General features: G+C 46.0%; 2 protein-coding genes across 14 annotated transcripts in view; one reads left to right on the forward strand and one right to left on the reverse strand.

Annotated features, from left to right (window-relative positions):
- Positions 1-8755, forward strand: part of SRPK2 (SRSF protein kinase 2) — a 147269-nt gene extending 138514 nt beyond the window's left edge. For 5 of the 7 annotated variants that reach the window (XM_054056400.1, XM_054056396.1, XM_054056398.1 and 2 more), the window contains 4 exons: positions 4-73; positions 782-874; positions 1319-1411; positions 7103-8755. In XM_054056400.1, the coding sequence (XP_053912375.1) occupies positions 4-73; positions 782-874; positions 1319-1411; positions 7103-7287 (441 nt within the window). In that variant the 3' untranslated portion in view covers positions 7288-8755. The remainder of the gene's footprint in view (positions 1-3; positions 74-781; positions 875-1318; positions 1412-7102) is intronic. The other 2 variants (XM_054056401.1, XM_054056402.1) reach the window with 2 other exon arrangements.
- KMT2E (lysine methyltransferase 2E (inactive)) overlaps positions 7477-15890 on the reverse strand; it is a 64477-nt gene continuing 56063 nt past the window's right edge. For 5 of the 7 annotated variants that reach the window (XM_054056392.1, XM_054056393.1, XM_054056394.1 and 2 more), the window contains 4 exons: positions 14112-14200; positions 13891-14010; positions 13639-13730; positions 7477-12896 (listed from right to left, as the gene is read on the reverse strand). In XM_054056392.1, coding sequence (XP_053912367.1) covers positions 11382-12896; positions 13639-13730; positions 13891-14010; positions 14112-14200 — 1816 coding nt within the window. In that variant the 3' untranslated portion in view covers positions 7477-11381. The remainder of the gene's footprint in view (positions 12897-13638; positions 13731-13890; positions 14011-14111; positions 14201-15890) is intronic. The other 2 variants (XR_008448182.1, XM_054056395.1) reach the window with 2 other exon arrangements.

Raw genomic sequence — 15890 nt, forward strand, 5'->3', positions numbered from 1 at the left:
TAGGCGTTTGAGCTAGCAACTGGAGATTATTTGTTTGAACCACACTCTGGTGAAGACTATTCCAGGGATGAAGGTATGAATCTTTTGAGATATTATGAGTTTCTGTATATTTTCACACTCCTCCTCTTAAACTTCCAGTGAGCTTATAGTGGGGTTAAGTTTTGTGTTTGTGTGAACTGTTCATACACATTGTTTTCAGAATATAAATACAATCTTTTTCTTTTTAGTTTTAAGTTCCATCACTAGCAATGGGTGGGCAAAAACTCCCTTCTGCAGATACTCATCTACTTAACAACTGCCTGAAGGAATTAAACTGCCCTTCTTGTAAGATTGCATATGTGTGGAAACCTGATTGAGAATAACAATGTTTTAGTTTAGAAGAGAAATAGCAAATTTAAATGTTACAGTATTTTCTCTTTCTAAGAGTGACACTGGAATAATGTTTACATTGTGTATTTTTATTTGAATTAGGCGATTACTAATTTTTTTAAAAATCAGAATTAACTCCTGCTTCCATCTGTATACCTGTCCATTTTCATGCTTGTTTGCTTGTAAATGCTCTTTGCAGTGGTAATGTGGGCATCATTCATTGTTCCTAAGTGCTACTAATGATGCCAGAGCTCTGCTGATCCTGGAAACCTCTGCATGGATTTGCTGCAAACATTGTTGATTTGAAACTATTTCTGATTTTTTACTAATTCCAGTTTCTTTCCTCTTCTTTTTTATCCCATCCTTTCCCTGCCCCTTCCACTCCCGTATCCTTTTTTTCTCTCCCTCATAGACCATATAGCACACATCATAGAGCTGCTAGGCAATATCCCAAGGCACTTTGCTCTATCTGGAAAATATTCTCGGGAATTCTTCAATCGCAGAGGTAGTACCTCTTCTTTTTGAAAGGTGCCGTGATGCAGACAGAAGTGGAATTTCTTTTGCTGGTTGTAGCATGTCCCACTGAGGAGCATTTCCTGAAATCACACAACAAAAATTTCTTTTAGAAACACAAAATACACAGGAATTTGTGACAAAAATATTCTTTTTTTTTTTTTTTTATTTAAACTTTCTGAAAATTAAATATTGGTATATTTTAAATTACACGGCCAAAGTTCTTTGCAGCAGCTGCCACTCAAATGCTGTTTTGAGAAGGAAATATTTTGCTGAAAGCATTTTTCCAAATGAGCTACTGAGCAATGTGCACGTGGCTTTTTTTACCAGGATCAATCTATTTCTGTCTGTACCGGGCCAGTGTTAGTGTGTGCATGCAATGTACTGATTAAACTGTTGTATGTTTCTGTTTTGCTGGCAATGTTCTCCAATGCAGACCACATAGCATTGATCATTGAACTGCTGGGAAAAATCCCTCGAAAATACGCTATGTTGGGGAAATATTCCAAGGAGTTTTTCACCAAAAAAGGTAACGGTATTTATCCAACACTAATTTAAAGCATAGTAGTATCCAAAAGGAGAATATGTTCATTTATGGGTACTGAAGAAATAGATCCGTTTAAATGAAGAGCTCTTATTGAAGAAGAATTCTGGTGTGAACTTGGCTTTCTGAGAAAAGCCACGATTCGATTCGATTTAGAATTCATTTTGCGATGTACTCAACGCAGTGTGGATGTAAACCAGTGTCTCTGTGAATCTGTTGTCTGGTGTTCATGTAAATGTAAGGAATTAAGTGATGGAAAATCACCTGTCAGCTGCTTTTGATGTACATAGTGTTTCAGCAGATGCTACTGATAAGGGATACGTGCAGTGGGAAAGGCATACCTGGGCAGCAGACACAGCGGCATGCAGTCAGTCCTCACACTCCTATAACCTTCTGGAAGAGTGAGCATGCAGAAAAGGTTGCTCTGCAGCAGAGTGATGGAGAAAGGGAGAAAGCTGTGCTGCTGTGCCCTGTGCTGTCTCACCACAAAGACTCTGAATTATTGTAACACCCAAGTGCCTTGGCCGCAGGTGCTGGCTTAGCTGTTGTACAGAAAGGCAATTAAAACCCTTGTCAATTGCTACAAGAAATTAATTAACCTGAGCAAATGCACTGGGCTTTGAGGTTCTTTTATCTTTTCTGCCTTTGTGTGTTTGCTCAGGCTACTGTTGAAGATAGGCTTTGGACATGTGAGGGAATGTGCTGATGCTTCAAGTGTCTTTTGTCCTCTCCATGTCTGAGGCAGCACTGTGTTGTATCAAGGGACAGAGTATGTCAGAAGCATCCAATTATGTGGTGGGAGAACATCTGGAGTGGTCGACCACTGGTGGCGAGTGCGCTTTCCTGCTGAACAGCGCTATGGCTTCCCTCCTGCCCGTGCCTCCGTGTGCCTGAGCGCGCAGCGTGTTGGCAGGACCAGCGCCAACCAGCTGCATTGGGCACATGGGGTGCTGGGGGGGCGAGGTGGCAGCGCTGTGCTGTGAGAGCTGGGGTCATTGGGCTGGAGACAATCCAGTGATTCTTCCCCGCCTTGCATAAGAGCTGCCTGTTACATGTGTGGATATTTCTGGTACAGCAGGGACCCCTGTGTGCTATCATTGCCTTAGGAAGGATGTAACGGCATTAAACACAGTGCGAAGAAGGGCAACTGTGGTGGGCAAAGAGATAAACTGCCATATGGGGGAGTCAAAAATGCCTGGGGCTTTTTAGCGTGGAGTGGAAAAGGTTGCTGGAGGAATAATAAAGGTTCACAAAATAGGAAGGCAGTGGTTAAGCTGCAAACAGAGCTGTTGTTCATCAGCACCCACCATGTGCGAGGTGGGGGCAGCCAGTGAAACTCCCAGGGGCTGCCTTTAACACAAGCGCGCTCCTACACAGCAGGCAGTGAGCTGGGAGAGCTGCTGCCACCAAGCTGGAGAGAGGCCATGTCAGCAGATTCCAAGCCAGCTTTGCATTAACAGAGATGAACAGACTCAGGGCCAACAAGTCTGAGTATGTATAAAGCAGTGAAGGGGCTGGGCAGGAGGTGCTCCAGCACCCCCCGACAAGGATTGCAGCTGGGGGAGTGAAGGGCACGGCCTCAGAGGCTGCCCTCCTGTTGGAGCCTGTAGCCACTGTCAGGCAGGTTTGGCGTTGGGAAGAGCGCCCAGCCTGACCCCCAAGAGTGCATCTCATGTTCTGGATTTTCACTTCACACCAGATGGGTTGGACTTCTCTAATGGTCTTATAGAACCTTAAAATGACCCAGCAGTTACACAATAACCAAGTGTTAGTGGTGCACAGAAGAGGGCAGTTTGTAAAATTCCTGGGAAGTGGAGAGTTTCATGTGTGTCAGTGAGGATCTTCCCCTACAGAATGTCACTGTTGTCTTCGAGGGCCTGAATTTCAGCGACATTCCTCAGAGGCACTGTCTGCCTGAGGTCAGAGGCCATGTAACACAGGCCTAAGGCTCTGCCAAATGCTATGCTGTGGTGTAAAGGTGGACTTAGAAATCAAAACATGAGTTCCTGGTTTGAAAACTTCATCCTTGGGTGACAATTGGGAAATGATGATTTGGACGTTACCACTGTCCATAAGCAAGTTCAGCCTCAGAGAGAAGTTTTAAACATTTGAATATTCCACTGAAATCATTGGCACAAAAGAAAAGGCATCATCAACTGAAGAGTTTACATCTTCTGTCCCTTCTTCTCAGTAATTGCCTGAAGCAGTTTGCAACATTCAAATAGGAGGATGCCATTTAAAAAGGAAAAGCCATGTGTAAGTTACCTAGTCACTATAACACACATGCTTACATACTTTTTATGGGTCTCATCCTGATTGAGCCCAGTAATAACTCCAGTGAGTCCTTTCTCCAGTGCTTCCATACATACATAGCAACTCTTGACTGGTGACACATCTTAAATTTGTCTTTGACAAATTCCATAGACCAGCTGTGGAGTTTTGTATGATGGTCAGCAGAGAAAGCTTTAAATAGCTTCTCCTCCCACTGGTCCCTCAGAGTCTTTAGTAATTTCCTTCTGACTTAGGGTTTCATGTTTCAAGAGGTCTGGTGCTGCATCTGCTTTGGCTACAGGGGGTTTACAGTTCTGACAACTCTGTTGTCCTCTCTGGATATTTCCTGTGTGCTTCACTGTCAAAAATTAAATAAAGAGGTGCTGTTAGGGAGTTTTTCACTCTACTATTCCATTTGTAGCATTTATTTGACAACTTCTGTTAGTACCCTGAGCACTGATGGTGTCAGACTGGTGGGGCTGGGCTTTTCATTTCTCCTTTAAATACAGGTACTGCCTTGCAATCCTCCAACTACGCAGTACAAACCTCATGAACTAGACCAAAATACTTGTTGCCAGACACCTCCATTTCCTGTGCTGCTCTCCAGCACTTGAGGATGGAAATGGGATGGGCCTACCATTTCAAAGTAAATTCTTTGAGTTTTTTGTCCACCTCCGTTGTTTTTTTCTTACTTGCCGTGCTTTGATCTCATGGTCACCATTGTGATCTTTATTGAAAACTGAAGCACTTAGTTTAATTCTTGGCTTACACGGAGATAATTTTTACCGTATCCGTTTAAATGCTTTTAGAATCTTCATGGAGTTTCTTGTGGAAAACTTCAGCCCAGAGTGCTGAAGCAATTTCTTCCTCAGCAGGGAAACACTACAGAATGTTGTGCTGCCAGGGTGTGCAGGTCTAAGCTTGCGTATTCCAATCTCCACGGAATAAGAAGAGTATTCAAGCCATATGAATTCACCTTCCGTAGTGACACCACGAGCCTCACCTTGCAGTCTCACTTTATACAGACTACTTAATTCCGTAGAATCATAGAATCACTAGCCTGAAAAAGACCTTTGAGAGCGAGTCCAACCGTACCTGTCCACTAATGAGTCATATCCCTAAGGACTTCATCTACTCTCTTCCAGATACCTCCAGGGATGGTGACTCAACCACCTCCCTGGGCAGCTTGTGTCAGTGCCGGATAATTCTTTTGGTACAGGAATTTTTCCTAATGTCTAATCTGAACCTCCTGTAGTGCAACTTGAGGCCGTTACCTCTCATCCTACACGTTGTGAGTACAAAGGTGAAGACAGTGGTGCACGAAAGCACATGCGCTCTCCCAGAGTCAGCCTAGTTCGGTAAGTCATTAGAGCAACCCTTACAGTGAATGCTATGAGAAGCTATGGGCACAGACTTGTTATGTTTTTTAGCCATTTTTACTTGTGGCCAATAACGAGTCACTGGTTTCTATCACTTCTCAGGAACTTTTCAGAGTTCGTGCATTTTTACTAGAAAGCTTCCTGCCTCTTATTGTCAGTATTCACCAACATACACTTCTGGAAGCCTTCCAGAGGGTCAGGTTTTCAGCACTTAAATTTCGGAATTCATAGAATCATAGAATAGTTTGGGTTGGAAGGGACTTTAAAGATCATCTAATTCCAGCCCCCCTGCCTTGGGCAGGGACACCTCCCACTGGATCAGGGGCTCAAAGCCCCATCCCACCTGGCTTGAACACCTCCAGGTTCAAGGATTGCAGAAAGATCTTCCAGGGCTGAGAGCCTGGAAATGAGTGTAATTCTCCAAGATGCCGTGTCCCTTCTGTGCATTGTTACCATGGGCCAGAATGGGCCCAAGGTAGAGCCTGCCTTTGTTTGTCTGATGGGTACTGATGGTACACACATGTACTGTAAATGTACAGCCAGAAACTGGCATGATATGCCCTTGGCTTTCATTCCTGTCTATCTCGGCACCCTTCCTGCCCTGGGAGATGGAAAGGAAAGTAGACAGTGGGCCAGCTGTGGGCATCCTGACATTCTGTTACCAGCAGGTCTCATTTCTTTCTTTTGTGAGTGATTGACTGTTTGCACACGTGCTCTTTTGGGGTCTTCTTGATAGTACCCAGAGAGCTGGTTCTTCAGGAGTTGCGCCCTGCCTGGAGCCTTCTGCCCTGGCCCGAGGTAGCAGAAGCCTGTCCTGCTGGGCGGGTGGCCATTTTCATCCATTGCATTCAGATGCTCAGGCTCTTGAGGGCAATCTGAAGACCTGTGTTTCTTCTGCTGCCCTGAAACACTGGTAGCCACAGGGATGTACTGAGCACTATGAACTGTCATCTGATGGTATTTTATGGGCCGGGGTAGTGATCAAATTGCCAAACCACTTTGCTTAAAACCATTCTGGCCTGAATGTCCCCATGCCGGGTGGTGTCATGTGCCTTGAAGCTATGGGTGAGTCGTGTCCAACTTCCAGCATTGAGAGAGAGCCTGTTGCCCTTATCAGCACTTAAGGGACATCGCAGGATCACCTCAGAGGTCTCTGAAGTGCTTTTTGTAGCATCACATGGAGACAGTCTGCCTCGGATACGCCTGGGAAGAAGGGAGATGGCAATGGAGGGGCAGGGAGTAGCCAGAAGAATATTTCTTTCCTGTCCTGCTGGATGACCTGTCTGGATAGACCTGGATAATATTGCTGGTTTGAATGGTAGAAAGGTCCTCTCCTCCTTCGTTTTGGACTGAAGCAGATTGCTAGGCTGGCTATGTGCTCCCTCTTCACTGGAACTCAAATCCTGCAGCTTCTGCCACCACTTGCGGAGATGTGGGCAGCAGCCAGTGCTTCCTTCTTGAGAATGACTCAGACCAGGCCTCTTCAGTGTGTCTACCTGGGAGATGGAGCAGAATCTTGGAGGGCCAGACCTCTGTGCTTGGCGTGGCTTGCAGTGAATCGCTGCTCTCGGCGTTGTTGGCATTCACCACACAGCAAGCGATGGCGTGTGTTGCTGACACCTCTGCCTTAGGGATAGGGGTGGAGCGGTTTGTGTGAGGTTTGGGCTCCTTGGCTGGTGGTGGGAAGGTGTGCGGTGTTCTTTGCCCATGGTGTGAGCGTGTGGACGAGTGCCTTTGTGTGCAGGAGATAGAACGAAGGAGCAGGAAAAATCGGAGATGGTGCATATGGCAGAGTCTGGGTGTTACAGTTTGCTGTAGGAATAATTTCCTGGTGTTGACATCGGACACTCTCGTCTCCTCTGAGGACCTCATGCAATCTTGCAGTGTGCTGCCCTTCCCAGAGACCGATGCTCAGCCTGGCCAAGGCACTGTGAATGCAGAGTGGGAGAAGAACAAAACGGGGATGAAGTCACTAACGGGGTAACGAGTTGTTTTTTCTAATGCCAGTGATATTTTCTGCTTGCAGGAGAACTTCGACACATCACCAAGCTGAAACCTTGGAGTCTTTTTGATGTGCTTGTGGAGAAGTACGGTTGGCCTCCTGAAGATGCTGCACAGTTTACAGATTTCCTGATCCCCATGCTAGAAATGGTCCCAGAAAAACGTGCTTCAGCTGGAGAATGCCTTAGGCATCCATGGCTGAATTCTTAGCAGAATCTCCCAGCTGTAAAAACAAAGCCAGCATCCACTTTCCAATGCATCGGACCTAAGCGGTGACTGTCACAAATTCTTTAGCAGGATCATACGTGAGCTGGCTTCAATCCTCAGACCTTTATTTTGCTTGAGGTACTGTTTTGACATTTTGCTTTTCGTGCACTGTGTTCTTGGGGAAGGGTGGTCTTTTTGTCCTCAGCTAGTAGTTTACTCACCCACTTTCTTCAGAAAACACTTACCGTGTCTTTAAGCATTGTTTCTTGTGTTGTGTGGCATTCGGATGTCGGATTTTTGAACAAAGGAAACTTTCCCCCCCACGTGTTTTGGCAAGTTTTGTAACTATTTATGAGGAAAAAAAAAAAAAAAGTATTTTAGCTGATGCATATTCTGTAATTTACAAGCGTAAGAAATTTATCAAGGCAGAACAGAGATACGGGAGGAATTGTACAATTTTATCTTCTGGCAAAGGGATGTCATTCCTGTATTATAGTGTATGTAAATGCACCCTGTAAATGTTTATTTCCATTTAAATATGGGACTGGGGACTCAACTTCAGAGTAAAGCGACTAAGTTTTAGAGAGCTTTATAGCAAACCAGTTGCATGTAGTGGACCTTAAACTGCTTTAAGGAATTGTGTAAACTTTCTATTCTGTAGCAGTTCCCATTGATTGGATTTTAAACAAAGTGGCTCTGGTTTACAGGATTCCATTCCCCAAACGGCACTTTAAAGGAAGGCTAGACTTCTTTCTAATAACGTATGCATTCTCATTTAGCACTCCCTTTTAGAACTTTTGCCTATTTTAAGTGCTTTTAAGAAAAGAAAAATAGCAATTTCCCTTACAATGTGATAGTGAAGACATGGTACCATATGGTGTTGCCTTTTTACAAGCACTGTCAGTTGTACTATACCTTAAGGAAAAGAAAATTAAAAGTTGAGCATGAGAACCACTCTCTGTGTAGAATCACTGATCTTTTGTAATGGAATTGTGGGCTCAGAATCAGTTGAGGAAGGATCCGGCTGCAAATCCTTACAGTGCAGTGGCTAAAATAATCCAGGAAGCAGGATCATGCTCATGCCGTTCATAGCTTTACATGTTTCTAAAGACTTGCACTAGCTTTATTCTTCCCCACCACCAGACACAGGATGACCTCTTGGAAGTTGCAATGATTCCGCGTTCCTAGGGGAAAAAAAAAAAGCTGCATAGGCTGAAACTTCCAGGCAACCCAGATTTAGAATGTACCGTGCAGAGGGGTGTTGGGCCTCTTTTAGAAGTCAGTGGGACGAATGTAAGCTTACTTCTGGTCTTCATGTAACTACGGTGCCACTTCTTCCTGACTTTGTCCTTATGAACTTGACTCACATGCCTTTGCAATAACCAGAGTGTGAGAAGGTCACCCGTGCTGTAACAATAACCGGTTGTTGGAGGTGCTTGCAGTTGTCTAATTAAAGTGTTTTGTTTTTTCAGACAGTGTGCTGTTCATTGGCATCTTTGCTAGCCCTGACTCCGCGTGTGCTTGAGGTCGGTGTCGCCGGGGGGGGTGGGGTGGCTGAGCCTGGTTCACTCAAAAGCAGCCCAGGGTGTGGGCGCCCTGTGGGGCGCAGGGCTGTGCCCGTGTACGGCAGGGCCCCCCCAGACAGCGTGGGGTGAGGGCTGTGCCCGTGTACGGCAGGGCCCCCCCGGGCAGCGTGGGGCGAGGGCTGTGCACTCAGTTGCTAAGTGAAGCGTGACAAAACCAAGAGAGTTATTTCATAGCAGGCGTTTTCTAGACCAACCCTTTCCCCTTCCCTGATGACCTGTGCAGCCGCTCCCCCAACAAACTGCAGAGCCACCGGAGGGGCGGGCACAGACAGGGGAGGAGAAACAGCTGGGCTTCAGGACGGAGTGCTTTGGCCTCCACCGCCAGGCACTTGTAATGGCCAAAAGGGTGGCACCAGTGAGAATGACGCTTCCATAGAGTCCAGAGCTAGAGGTAAAAGTGATGTTCAGCTTTGCAGCTGGCCCAGCCCCTGATAGGGCCCAGTTGCGTCACAGCAACCCAGCAGCTTGTTCCTCAATACCCAGAACGTACCAGTGTGGGAATGAAGTGCCTGTTCACACTCAGGCCAAGCAGGAAAGAGTAACCCCGTGGTACCGGTGAGCCTCTGCCCTTTGCTTGGCTATGGTGGAACCTAACTTGGGAACCTCTGTAGTACCAGTCCTGTTCTGCAAGCCAGTGTCAGCTCCTGATGCTGCTCCACAGCCTCACTGTGCACAGGGTGTTGTACAGCTGACCTGCCCTTCGAAATGATATGACTGACTTGGAAGAGGGAGATTTGGGCTATGGAGGTTGGACTCGATGATCCAGTGGGTCCTTTTGAACCTGGTGATTCTGTGAGGTTGATACAGATTTTTTGCTAACAGGTGTCTGAGCAGGCGAGGAGGGGGTGCAGCAGGCTGACACTGCAGGCACAGAACATCGTGTGTTCCATACAGGGTGCTGCACAGCCAGCAGCAGGGCAGGAGAGCGTTGCTGGGGCACTGTTTTTACTAGAAATTAGTTTTCAAGAATTACAGACGAATTGCAATTTAAATTAGCCCCAGTTTTTTTTTCTAGTTAGAATTGTCTTTTTCCAGTGAGGAACAGTCGCTTCCCATTCCTGCTGCTGCTGGCTTCCTTCTCTGGCTCTGAGGCAGCCACAATGCACTAACTCAGAGCAGTCACTGCCGAGGTGCAAGGACACAGTCACACGGCAGTGACAGGAACTCTGCACCCCCAAATGCAGCAGCACCAGCCCCAGCCCGAAAGAACAGCTGCTGTTACAGAGCTCGCTGCATCATTCCCAACCTTCCCTGCCCCACGTTAGCAGTGCTCACAGGGCTCTCCTTCGGTGCACGAAATAAGCCGTCGGTGAGCAGACGAGGGAGGCTGCGGTATAGATACTGCAGCGCATTCTTCATACAAAGCCCAAGGTCTCATCCCCCTGTCCTGCACCCACAGGACAGCTCCAAGAGCCACTAGAGAAGGAAAATGGGTAAGGTCAGAATGTCGGATACGGCTCCAGCACACAACTGCACAAGAAGGCACACACCGGGTGTGACATGTCCCTTGCCCCTGTGCACAGCGAGCTGGAAAAGACCCTGTGACACTTCAAGCGGGTTTTTCCTCACCTCCAGACTCAGTGGGGGAGTAAATGCCCTCCTAGAGCCACTTCCGCATCTGTCCACCATTTGGAAAGAAACAGCTGGAAACTGCAGCGAAGCAACTGGCTTGATGGCGCCCGCAGGGGTGCTTCCCACACCAAGGCCGCATCCCTGAAGACAGAGCACCCTTCTAGGACAAGGGGTTAAAACTGACAGAGTTGTGATTTATTAACATGAATTAAAATGCCCAACCAGTGCTGCAATGTGACAGTATATTAAAAAAAAAATTAAAGATCATATACTGTACTACTTTCACAAAGATCACACTTCTTTTTGCAAAAGACTTCTTATATACAATACTCTATCAAATGAAAGGAGCTTTAAGCCATTTTACAAGCGAAAGAAATACAGTATTTACAGCACTCGTCAGAGACATTAGAAACAAGTCTATACATTAAATTACATTTTCTGCAAAGAACTGATGAAACGAAAAGCCATGTCCACACCAAAACTATAAAAATTTGTATTGCATTGTTTTCTAGCTCTATGCACACAAAGAACTGTTGACAGAAGAAAATGGGGAAAAAAAAATTGTTAGTGCCATCACTTAGCCCGTGTACTCATTTAATTACATATGTATAAAAGTAATATAGAAAACATTCACTAAATGGATTTAACTGCAACAATAAAACTTTAAAGATTATGCAGCATCAAACCTACTGCCAGAAAAACAGCTGGAATGTTCACTTACAAAATAAAAAGAAATACCTAATACTGGCTTAACCGCACATCCTCAGGAATTTTAAAAAGCAAAAAATGGAAAGAATACAATGAAAGAGCACTGGTGTCTGCTTTTATACAAAGTCTCATGTACAAGCTTTAAAAAGTACCTGGAACAGGTACATCTGAAATATACACAGTTTATATTACAGAACATTTTAAAAATGTTTAGAACTAAAGGGCTCTGTTTTAATGCCACCCCGACCCATGGTAATTGTTCTGAAAGGTGGGCGGCACCTGTGCTCTGTGGATGGGGATCTGTCCGGGCACCGGCGACGCCTGCTGTGGCCCCTGCACGCCGTGGGGGAGGGCGACAGAGCCGGGGTGAGGGCAGAACCCCGAAGCAGCGGGCGTTGCAATACTGTTTGGTCCTTGAGGTTGGATGTGAGGACCCTGACCGGGGAGTGGGCAATGAGGTCCTGTTCCAGCAGGCTGATGTTGAGGTCCAGGTCCTAACGTTGTGTGATGTGGAGCTTGTGAAGAATAGGAGGACACGCTCGTGTGAGCGTTGGAAGGGAAATGGGGCGGTCCTTGGTGAGAGGGGTGGTGTAACCCTTGTGCCGATGCCGGGTGGTGCCCCGAGCCAATAACACCCGAGGGCGGGGGCGGAGGGGGGGGAGGCGCAGAGTTTACAACATGCTGGTGTTGTGCTTGCAAACCTTGGTGTCCAGTGGAAGGGTGCGGAGGCTGGTGGTGGGGCAGAGGACCTGGTGGCGGGGGCGGTGGTGGCAAATGGTGACCAGCAGCCTGAGAATGAATGTGTGATCCAGGAGCTACTGCCACGGCATGAACCGGACCGACAACGTGTGCTACAGAGTGCTGCGGATGAGTACTTTGCTGCTGGACAAGGTGAGGTCCCGGAGCAGGGGGTGGCGGAGGAGGAGGTGGAGCAGCGGACGCTGATGCCTGGTGATGAATACTGGGGTTCTGAGATGGCAAAAAATGCCCCGCAGTTACGTGATGCCCTGGCACTGTTTGCTGACCCGCAGTGCCAGGAAGCGGTTGATTTGGTCCAGACGAAAACACAGTCTGTTGGGGGATGCTGCCCTTCAGCTGGCTGTAGCTCTGGAAGTTTCCAGAGGGCTGCTGGCTCTGGTAATAAGTAGAAGAAGGGGGTGGAGGGGGCGGGGGAGGCGGGGCGCTGCTGTTCAAACTTTGTTGGTTAAACTGGCTATAAGAAACTGAAGATTGTCCAGACGTTGTCTGCGTAAAGAGGGGGCCACTAGCCTGCTGCTGATTACTAGGGGTAAGGGTTGGTGCTGCCGGATAAAAGTTACGGTGTGTTTCCCTCTGGGGTGTTCCAACTTGAGGTGACTGTGGATGATGAGGTCTGTAGGGAGATCCCAGCGGCTGCGAGTGAGGCTTTGGTGAAAGGTAACCATGCTGCACAGGTGCGTGAGGGGTTGAGGGCTTGGGAGGGTTCTCTACATGAGGCGAAGGGGGACAATGCAGCTTCAAAGGTGCGGAAGGCAACTTCTGTGGATGTGTAAGTTGCTCAGCAGAACTGCGCAGATGCGATTGAGATGGGTGGGGTTTTGAAAGTGCTTGGACACTGTTTGTCAGCTGTTTCTGTTGCAGCTCGGGTTTTGGATGATTCACACTTTCAGCCTCAGGCGCAATAGCTGCAGTTTCCCAGTGCGAATCTGGTTTTGTGGGTGTTTTCCCAAGTGACTGTGTTGAAACTACAGGACTCGGTGAAGAGGGCTAGAACAAAAAAAAAGTCAGTCAGTGCAAAACACTCAAAATATTCAACCACACATGCATAGGAATGAAAAGAACAACTCAGAATATAGTTTTTTCCCCAATGGTGAAAAAAAGCATTGAGGCATGGAATATATCTTTCGTGCAACAAAACCAGCAACAGTACAGTGCTTAAAGGTAGCACAATGCTATTTTTGTCAAGTATGTATCAATCATTCTGGAGAGTTAAAGACTAGCCAGTGGATTCCAAAGCAGTTCACAGATGCAGAACGCATCAAATAGAAGTCAGAATCTATTACTTATTTCAGTTTTCTGTGTCTGAAAGAAATAATTCTAGTTTTGTAAATGGCCTTGTCTAAAGCCATATTTAGAGTGACTTAGCATTTTAAAACTGGTGTACTGCAAGTGAACAGACTAAGCATGAAAGCCTGAATGACTTCATTTGATACTGTGCAAGTAGCTATTTAAATGACGAATGGTGCCAAGCCCTGACATGGCCAGAGCAAATTCGTGCTAAGGTAGGAAGTGCATAAATGATGTTACTGCTGTCAGAACTGCAGTGACACTGAGTCCTTTGATACAATCTCTCCCGTGCCTACAGCAGTAAGGTCTTACAGAAATAGGTTTACCTATGCAAAACTATTGCACACAGTTCACGTTCGGCTCAGCAGTAAGCCATGTGATTAATAGCTTTAAGATCCACCAGAGATGGGTGTATGTATCCATTTGCATACACGTGCATTACCTTGCTTGCTTTTGATGGACTCTTGCAAGTCTTTTGTGAAGTATCTGGGGACGGACATTCAGAAGTAGGCTCTGGATTTTCAGTATCGGGTTCTACAGACATAAAGCAGAGATACATATAAAAGTGGGAAAACCAATTCTTTTGCAAAGGTCGCTAAGCACTTTACATTTACTTTAGAAGAGCTATTAAAGTTGTCATAAGACACTATTCAATACACCAAGTGTCATAATACAAGGTCATCTGCTTACTGACCTTCCATAAATTCAGTGAAAGAAGGGGCCTTAAGCTGCAACTGGGAAATGAGATTTGAATGAGGTGAAGGTGGAGACTGAACATGAGATGGTGAGCATGAGCTACAGCGTGATTCTCCCCCTACAGACGAAGCAGACCCAAACATAATATTAGAACAATTACAAACTACCATGGGGGAACTGGTTAGTTTTATCTACCTTCAACACGATAAACCAACTCACCACTGTCCTTGTCTTTCCTATGATCACTGAGAAGTAAAGCTCGCTGATAACTTCGTTCTCTCACTTGTTCCACAGAGGTTGATGCAGTCCTGGAAGAGAGAAGCACGTTTTAAATTTATGAGGATGTACTCCCATAGACCAAATTCAGGACAATGTAATGCAAATACTGTGTCAGGGAAAGTTTGCGGTGCTGACTATATTAAGAGCCAAATAAGTGGTTGTACATAGGGAATACTGTTATTTAAGTGTTTTTTACCTATTTTCTCCCACTTCAAATACACAGATTTCCTGCAACCTTGTTACATTACAAGAACGGACAATTTCTCTTCAGATGGGAACAATTTCTGTAAATCTGCACAGATTTTTCTTTTTTCTAAACAGCATCAAGTCAAAAACTACACTTGATCCATACACTACATACACTAGATCCATAGTTGTAGATACTGCACAACTACAAATGTAGCTCTGTTTAAGCCTCTACATTTACGCTGCTAGGTAGTGGGTATGAAGTGGCAGTCATTATTTTCTCTCTTACAATCAATTACACCTGACAATCACAGTGTGATCAAGAAGAGTAACGACAGCACTCTACAAAACTCAGATTTATCTTTCAGGTGAGGACATAATAGCATTACATTACAATACTGTTGCACTAAAAGTTTGTTGCCGTCTACAGGATTACTGCATAAATTTAGGAGTAAGTTCTTCCTGGCTTAGCCCTATTTCCACATCCTTTGCTTACAATACAGCACACTAGCTGCTGGATAGTGGACTTAACAGCCCTTTTTTTCAGTGATGCTTCGAAGACTGCACTTCTCCCTTCAACTATCTCTACAAAATCCTACCGTGGAATAGCTGGAGTACCTGAGCAGAAGATATTCATTCCTCAGCCCATGTTCATCCCTAGCACTACTAGGCCTTCACTACAGGATAAAGAACATCTGCAGGGTTTATTCTGTGGTGGTAACATTTCGCAAACCACATCACCACAGCTGCACATGTACCATGTTACCAAGAACACAGTGGAAATCGCTCAACGTTGATACAGACAGAAGTCACTCGGTGTCATCCCCCCTCACACTGTATCTGTCCCCAGCATTTTTGATTACTGGAGCATCTGGCATGGCATCCAACAGAGCAGATGGTCTGCACACAGGGGAACGACTTAAAGATCGTGAACAACAATTCAAGTAATCGCCACACCGTCTACCTGAGCAGAAGGAACCGTCAGGCAGATTGCTGTTGCTTAAGTGCAGTGTGCAGGGCTGCATGCAAACACCACAAACACGCACCAGCCAAATGACTGAAAACCATGCTTCCTAAAGTCTTCTAGAAGCTGTTGCTCATCCATAGAGATTACTCTCCTGTTCCACCCTTCTTCCCTACAGTATTTTTGGAAAGTCTGAAATTTAAGATGAAAAATATTCTCTTTGGCCCACAGATGAAGCACTGTGGATGCAAGGACACAAGTTCAGAGCCAAGGCCATGCTGAGAATCGGACTTAAAACTCTCAGAGCCATCATGGCACCCTTTCCATCTCACCACTGCTCCCTCCTCCACACACCTCAGAGCCAGCACACAGAGCCCAACTCATGCCATGGCGGAAGGAGCACACCTACCCAGTGGTGTCATTTTCTACAGATGTACTAGTGCACTTTACCTACACAATTTCATAACCTACAGAACCAGGCTACTGGTCTTGTTCAAACCAACACCTGTTTTGCTCTTAGAAAGTAAAAAAGCAGAGCAGAATGAAAATAAGCTAACCAGTATCTTATG

Source organism: Cuculus canorus, chromosome 1, assembly GCF_017976375.1.
Source record: "Cuculus canorus isolate bCucCan1 chromosome 1, bCucCan1.pri, whole genome shotgun sequence".
In the NCBI taxonomy this organism is placed as follows: Eukaryota; Metazoa; Chordata; class Aves; order Cuculiformes; family Cuculidae; genus Cuculus; species Cuculus canorus.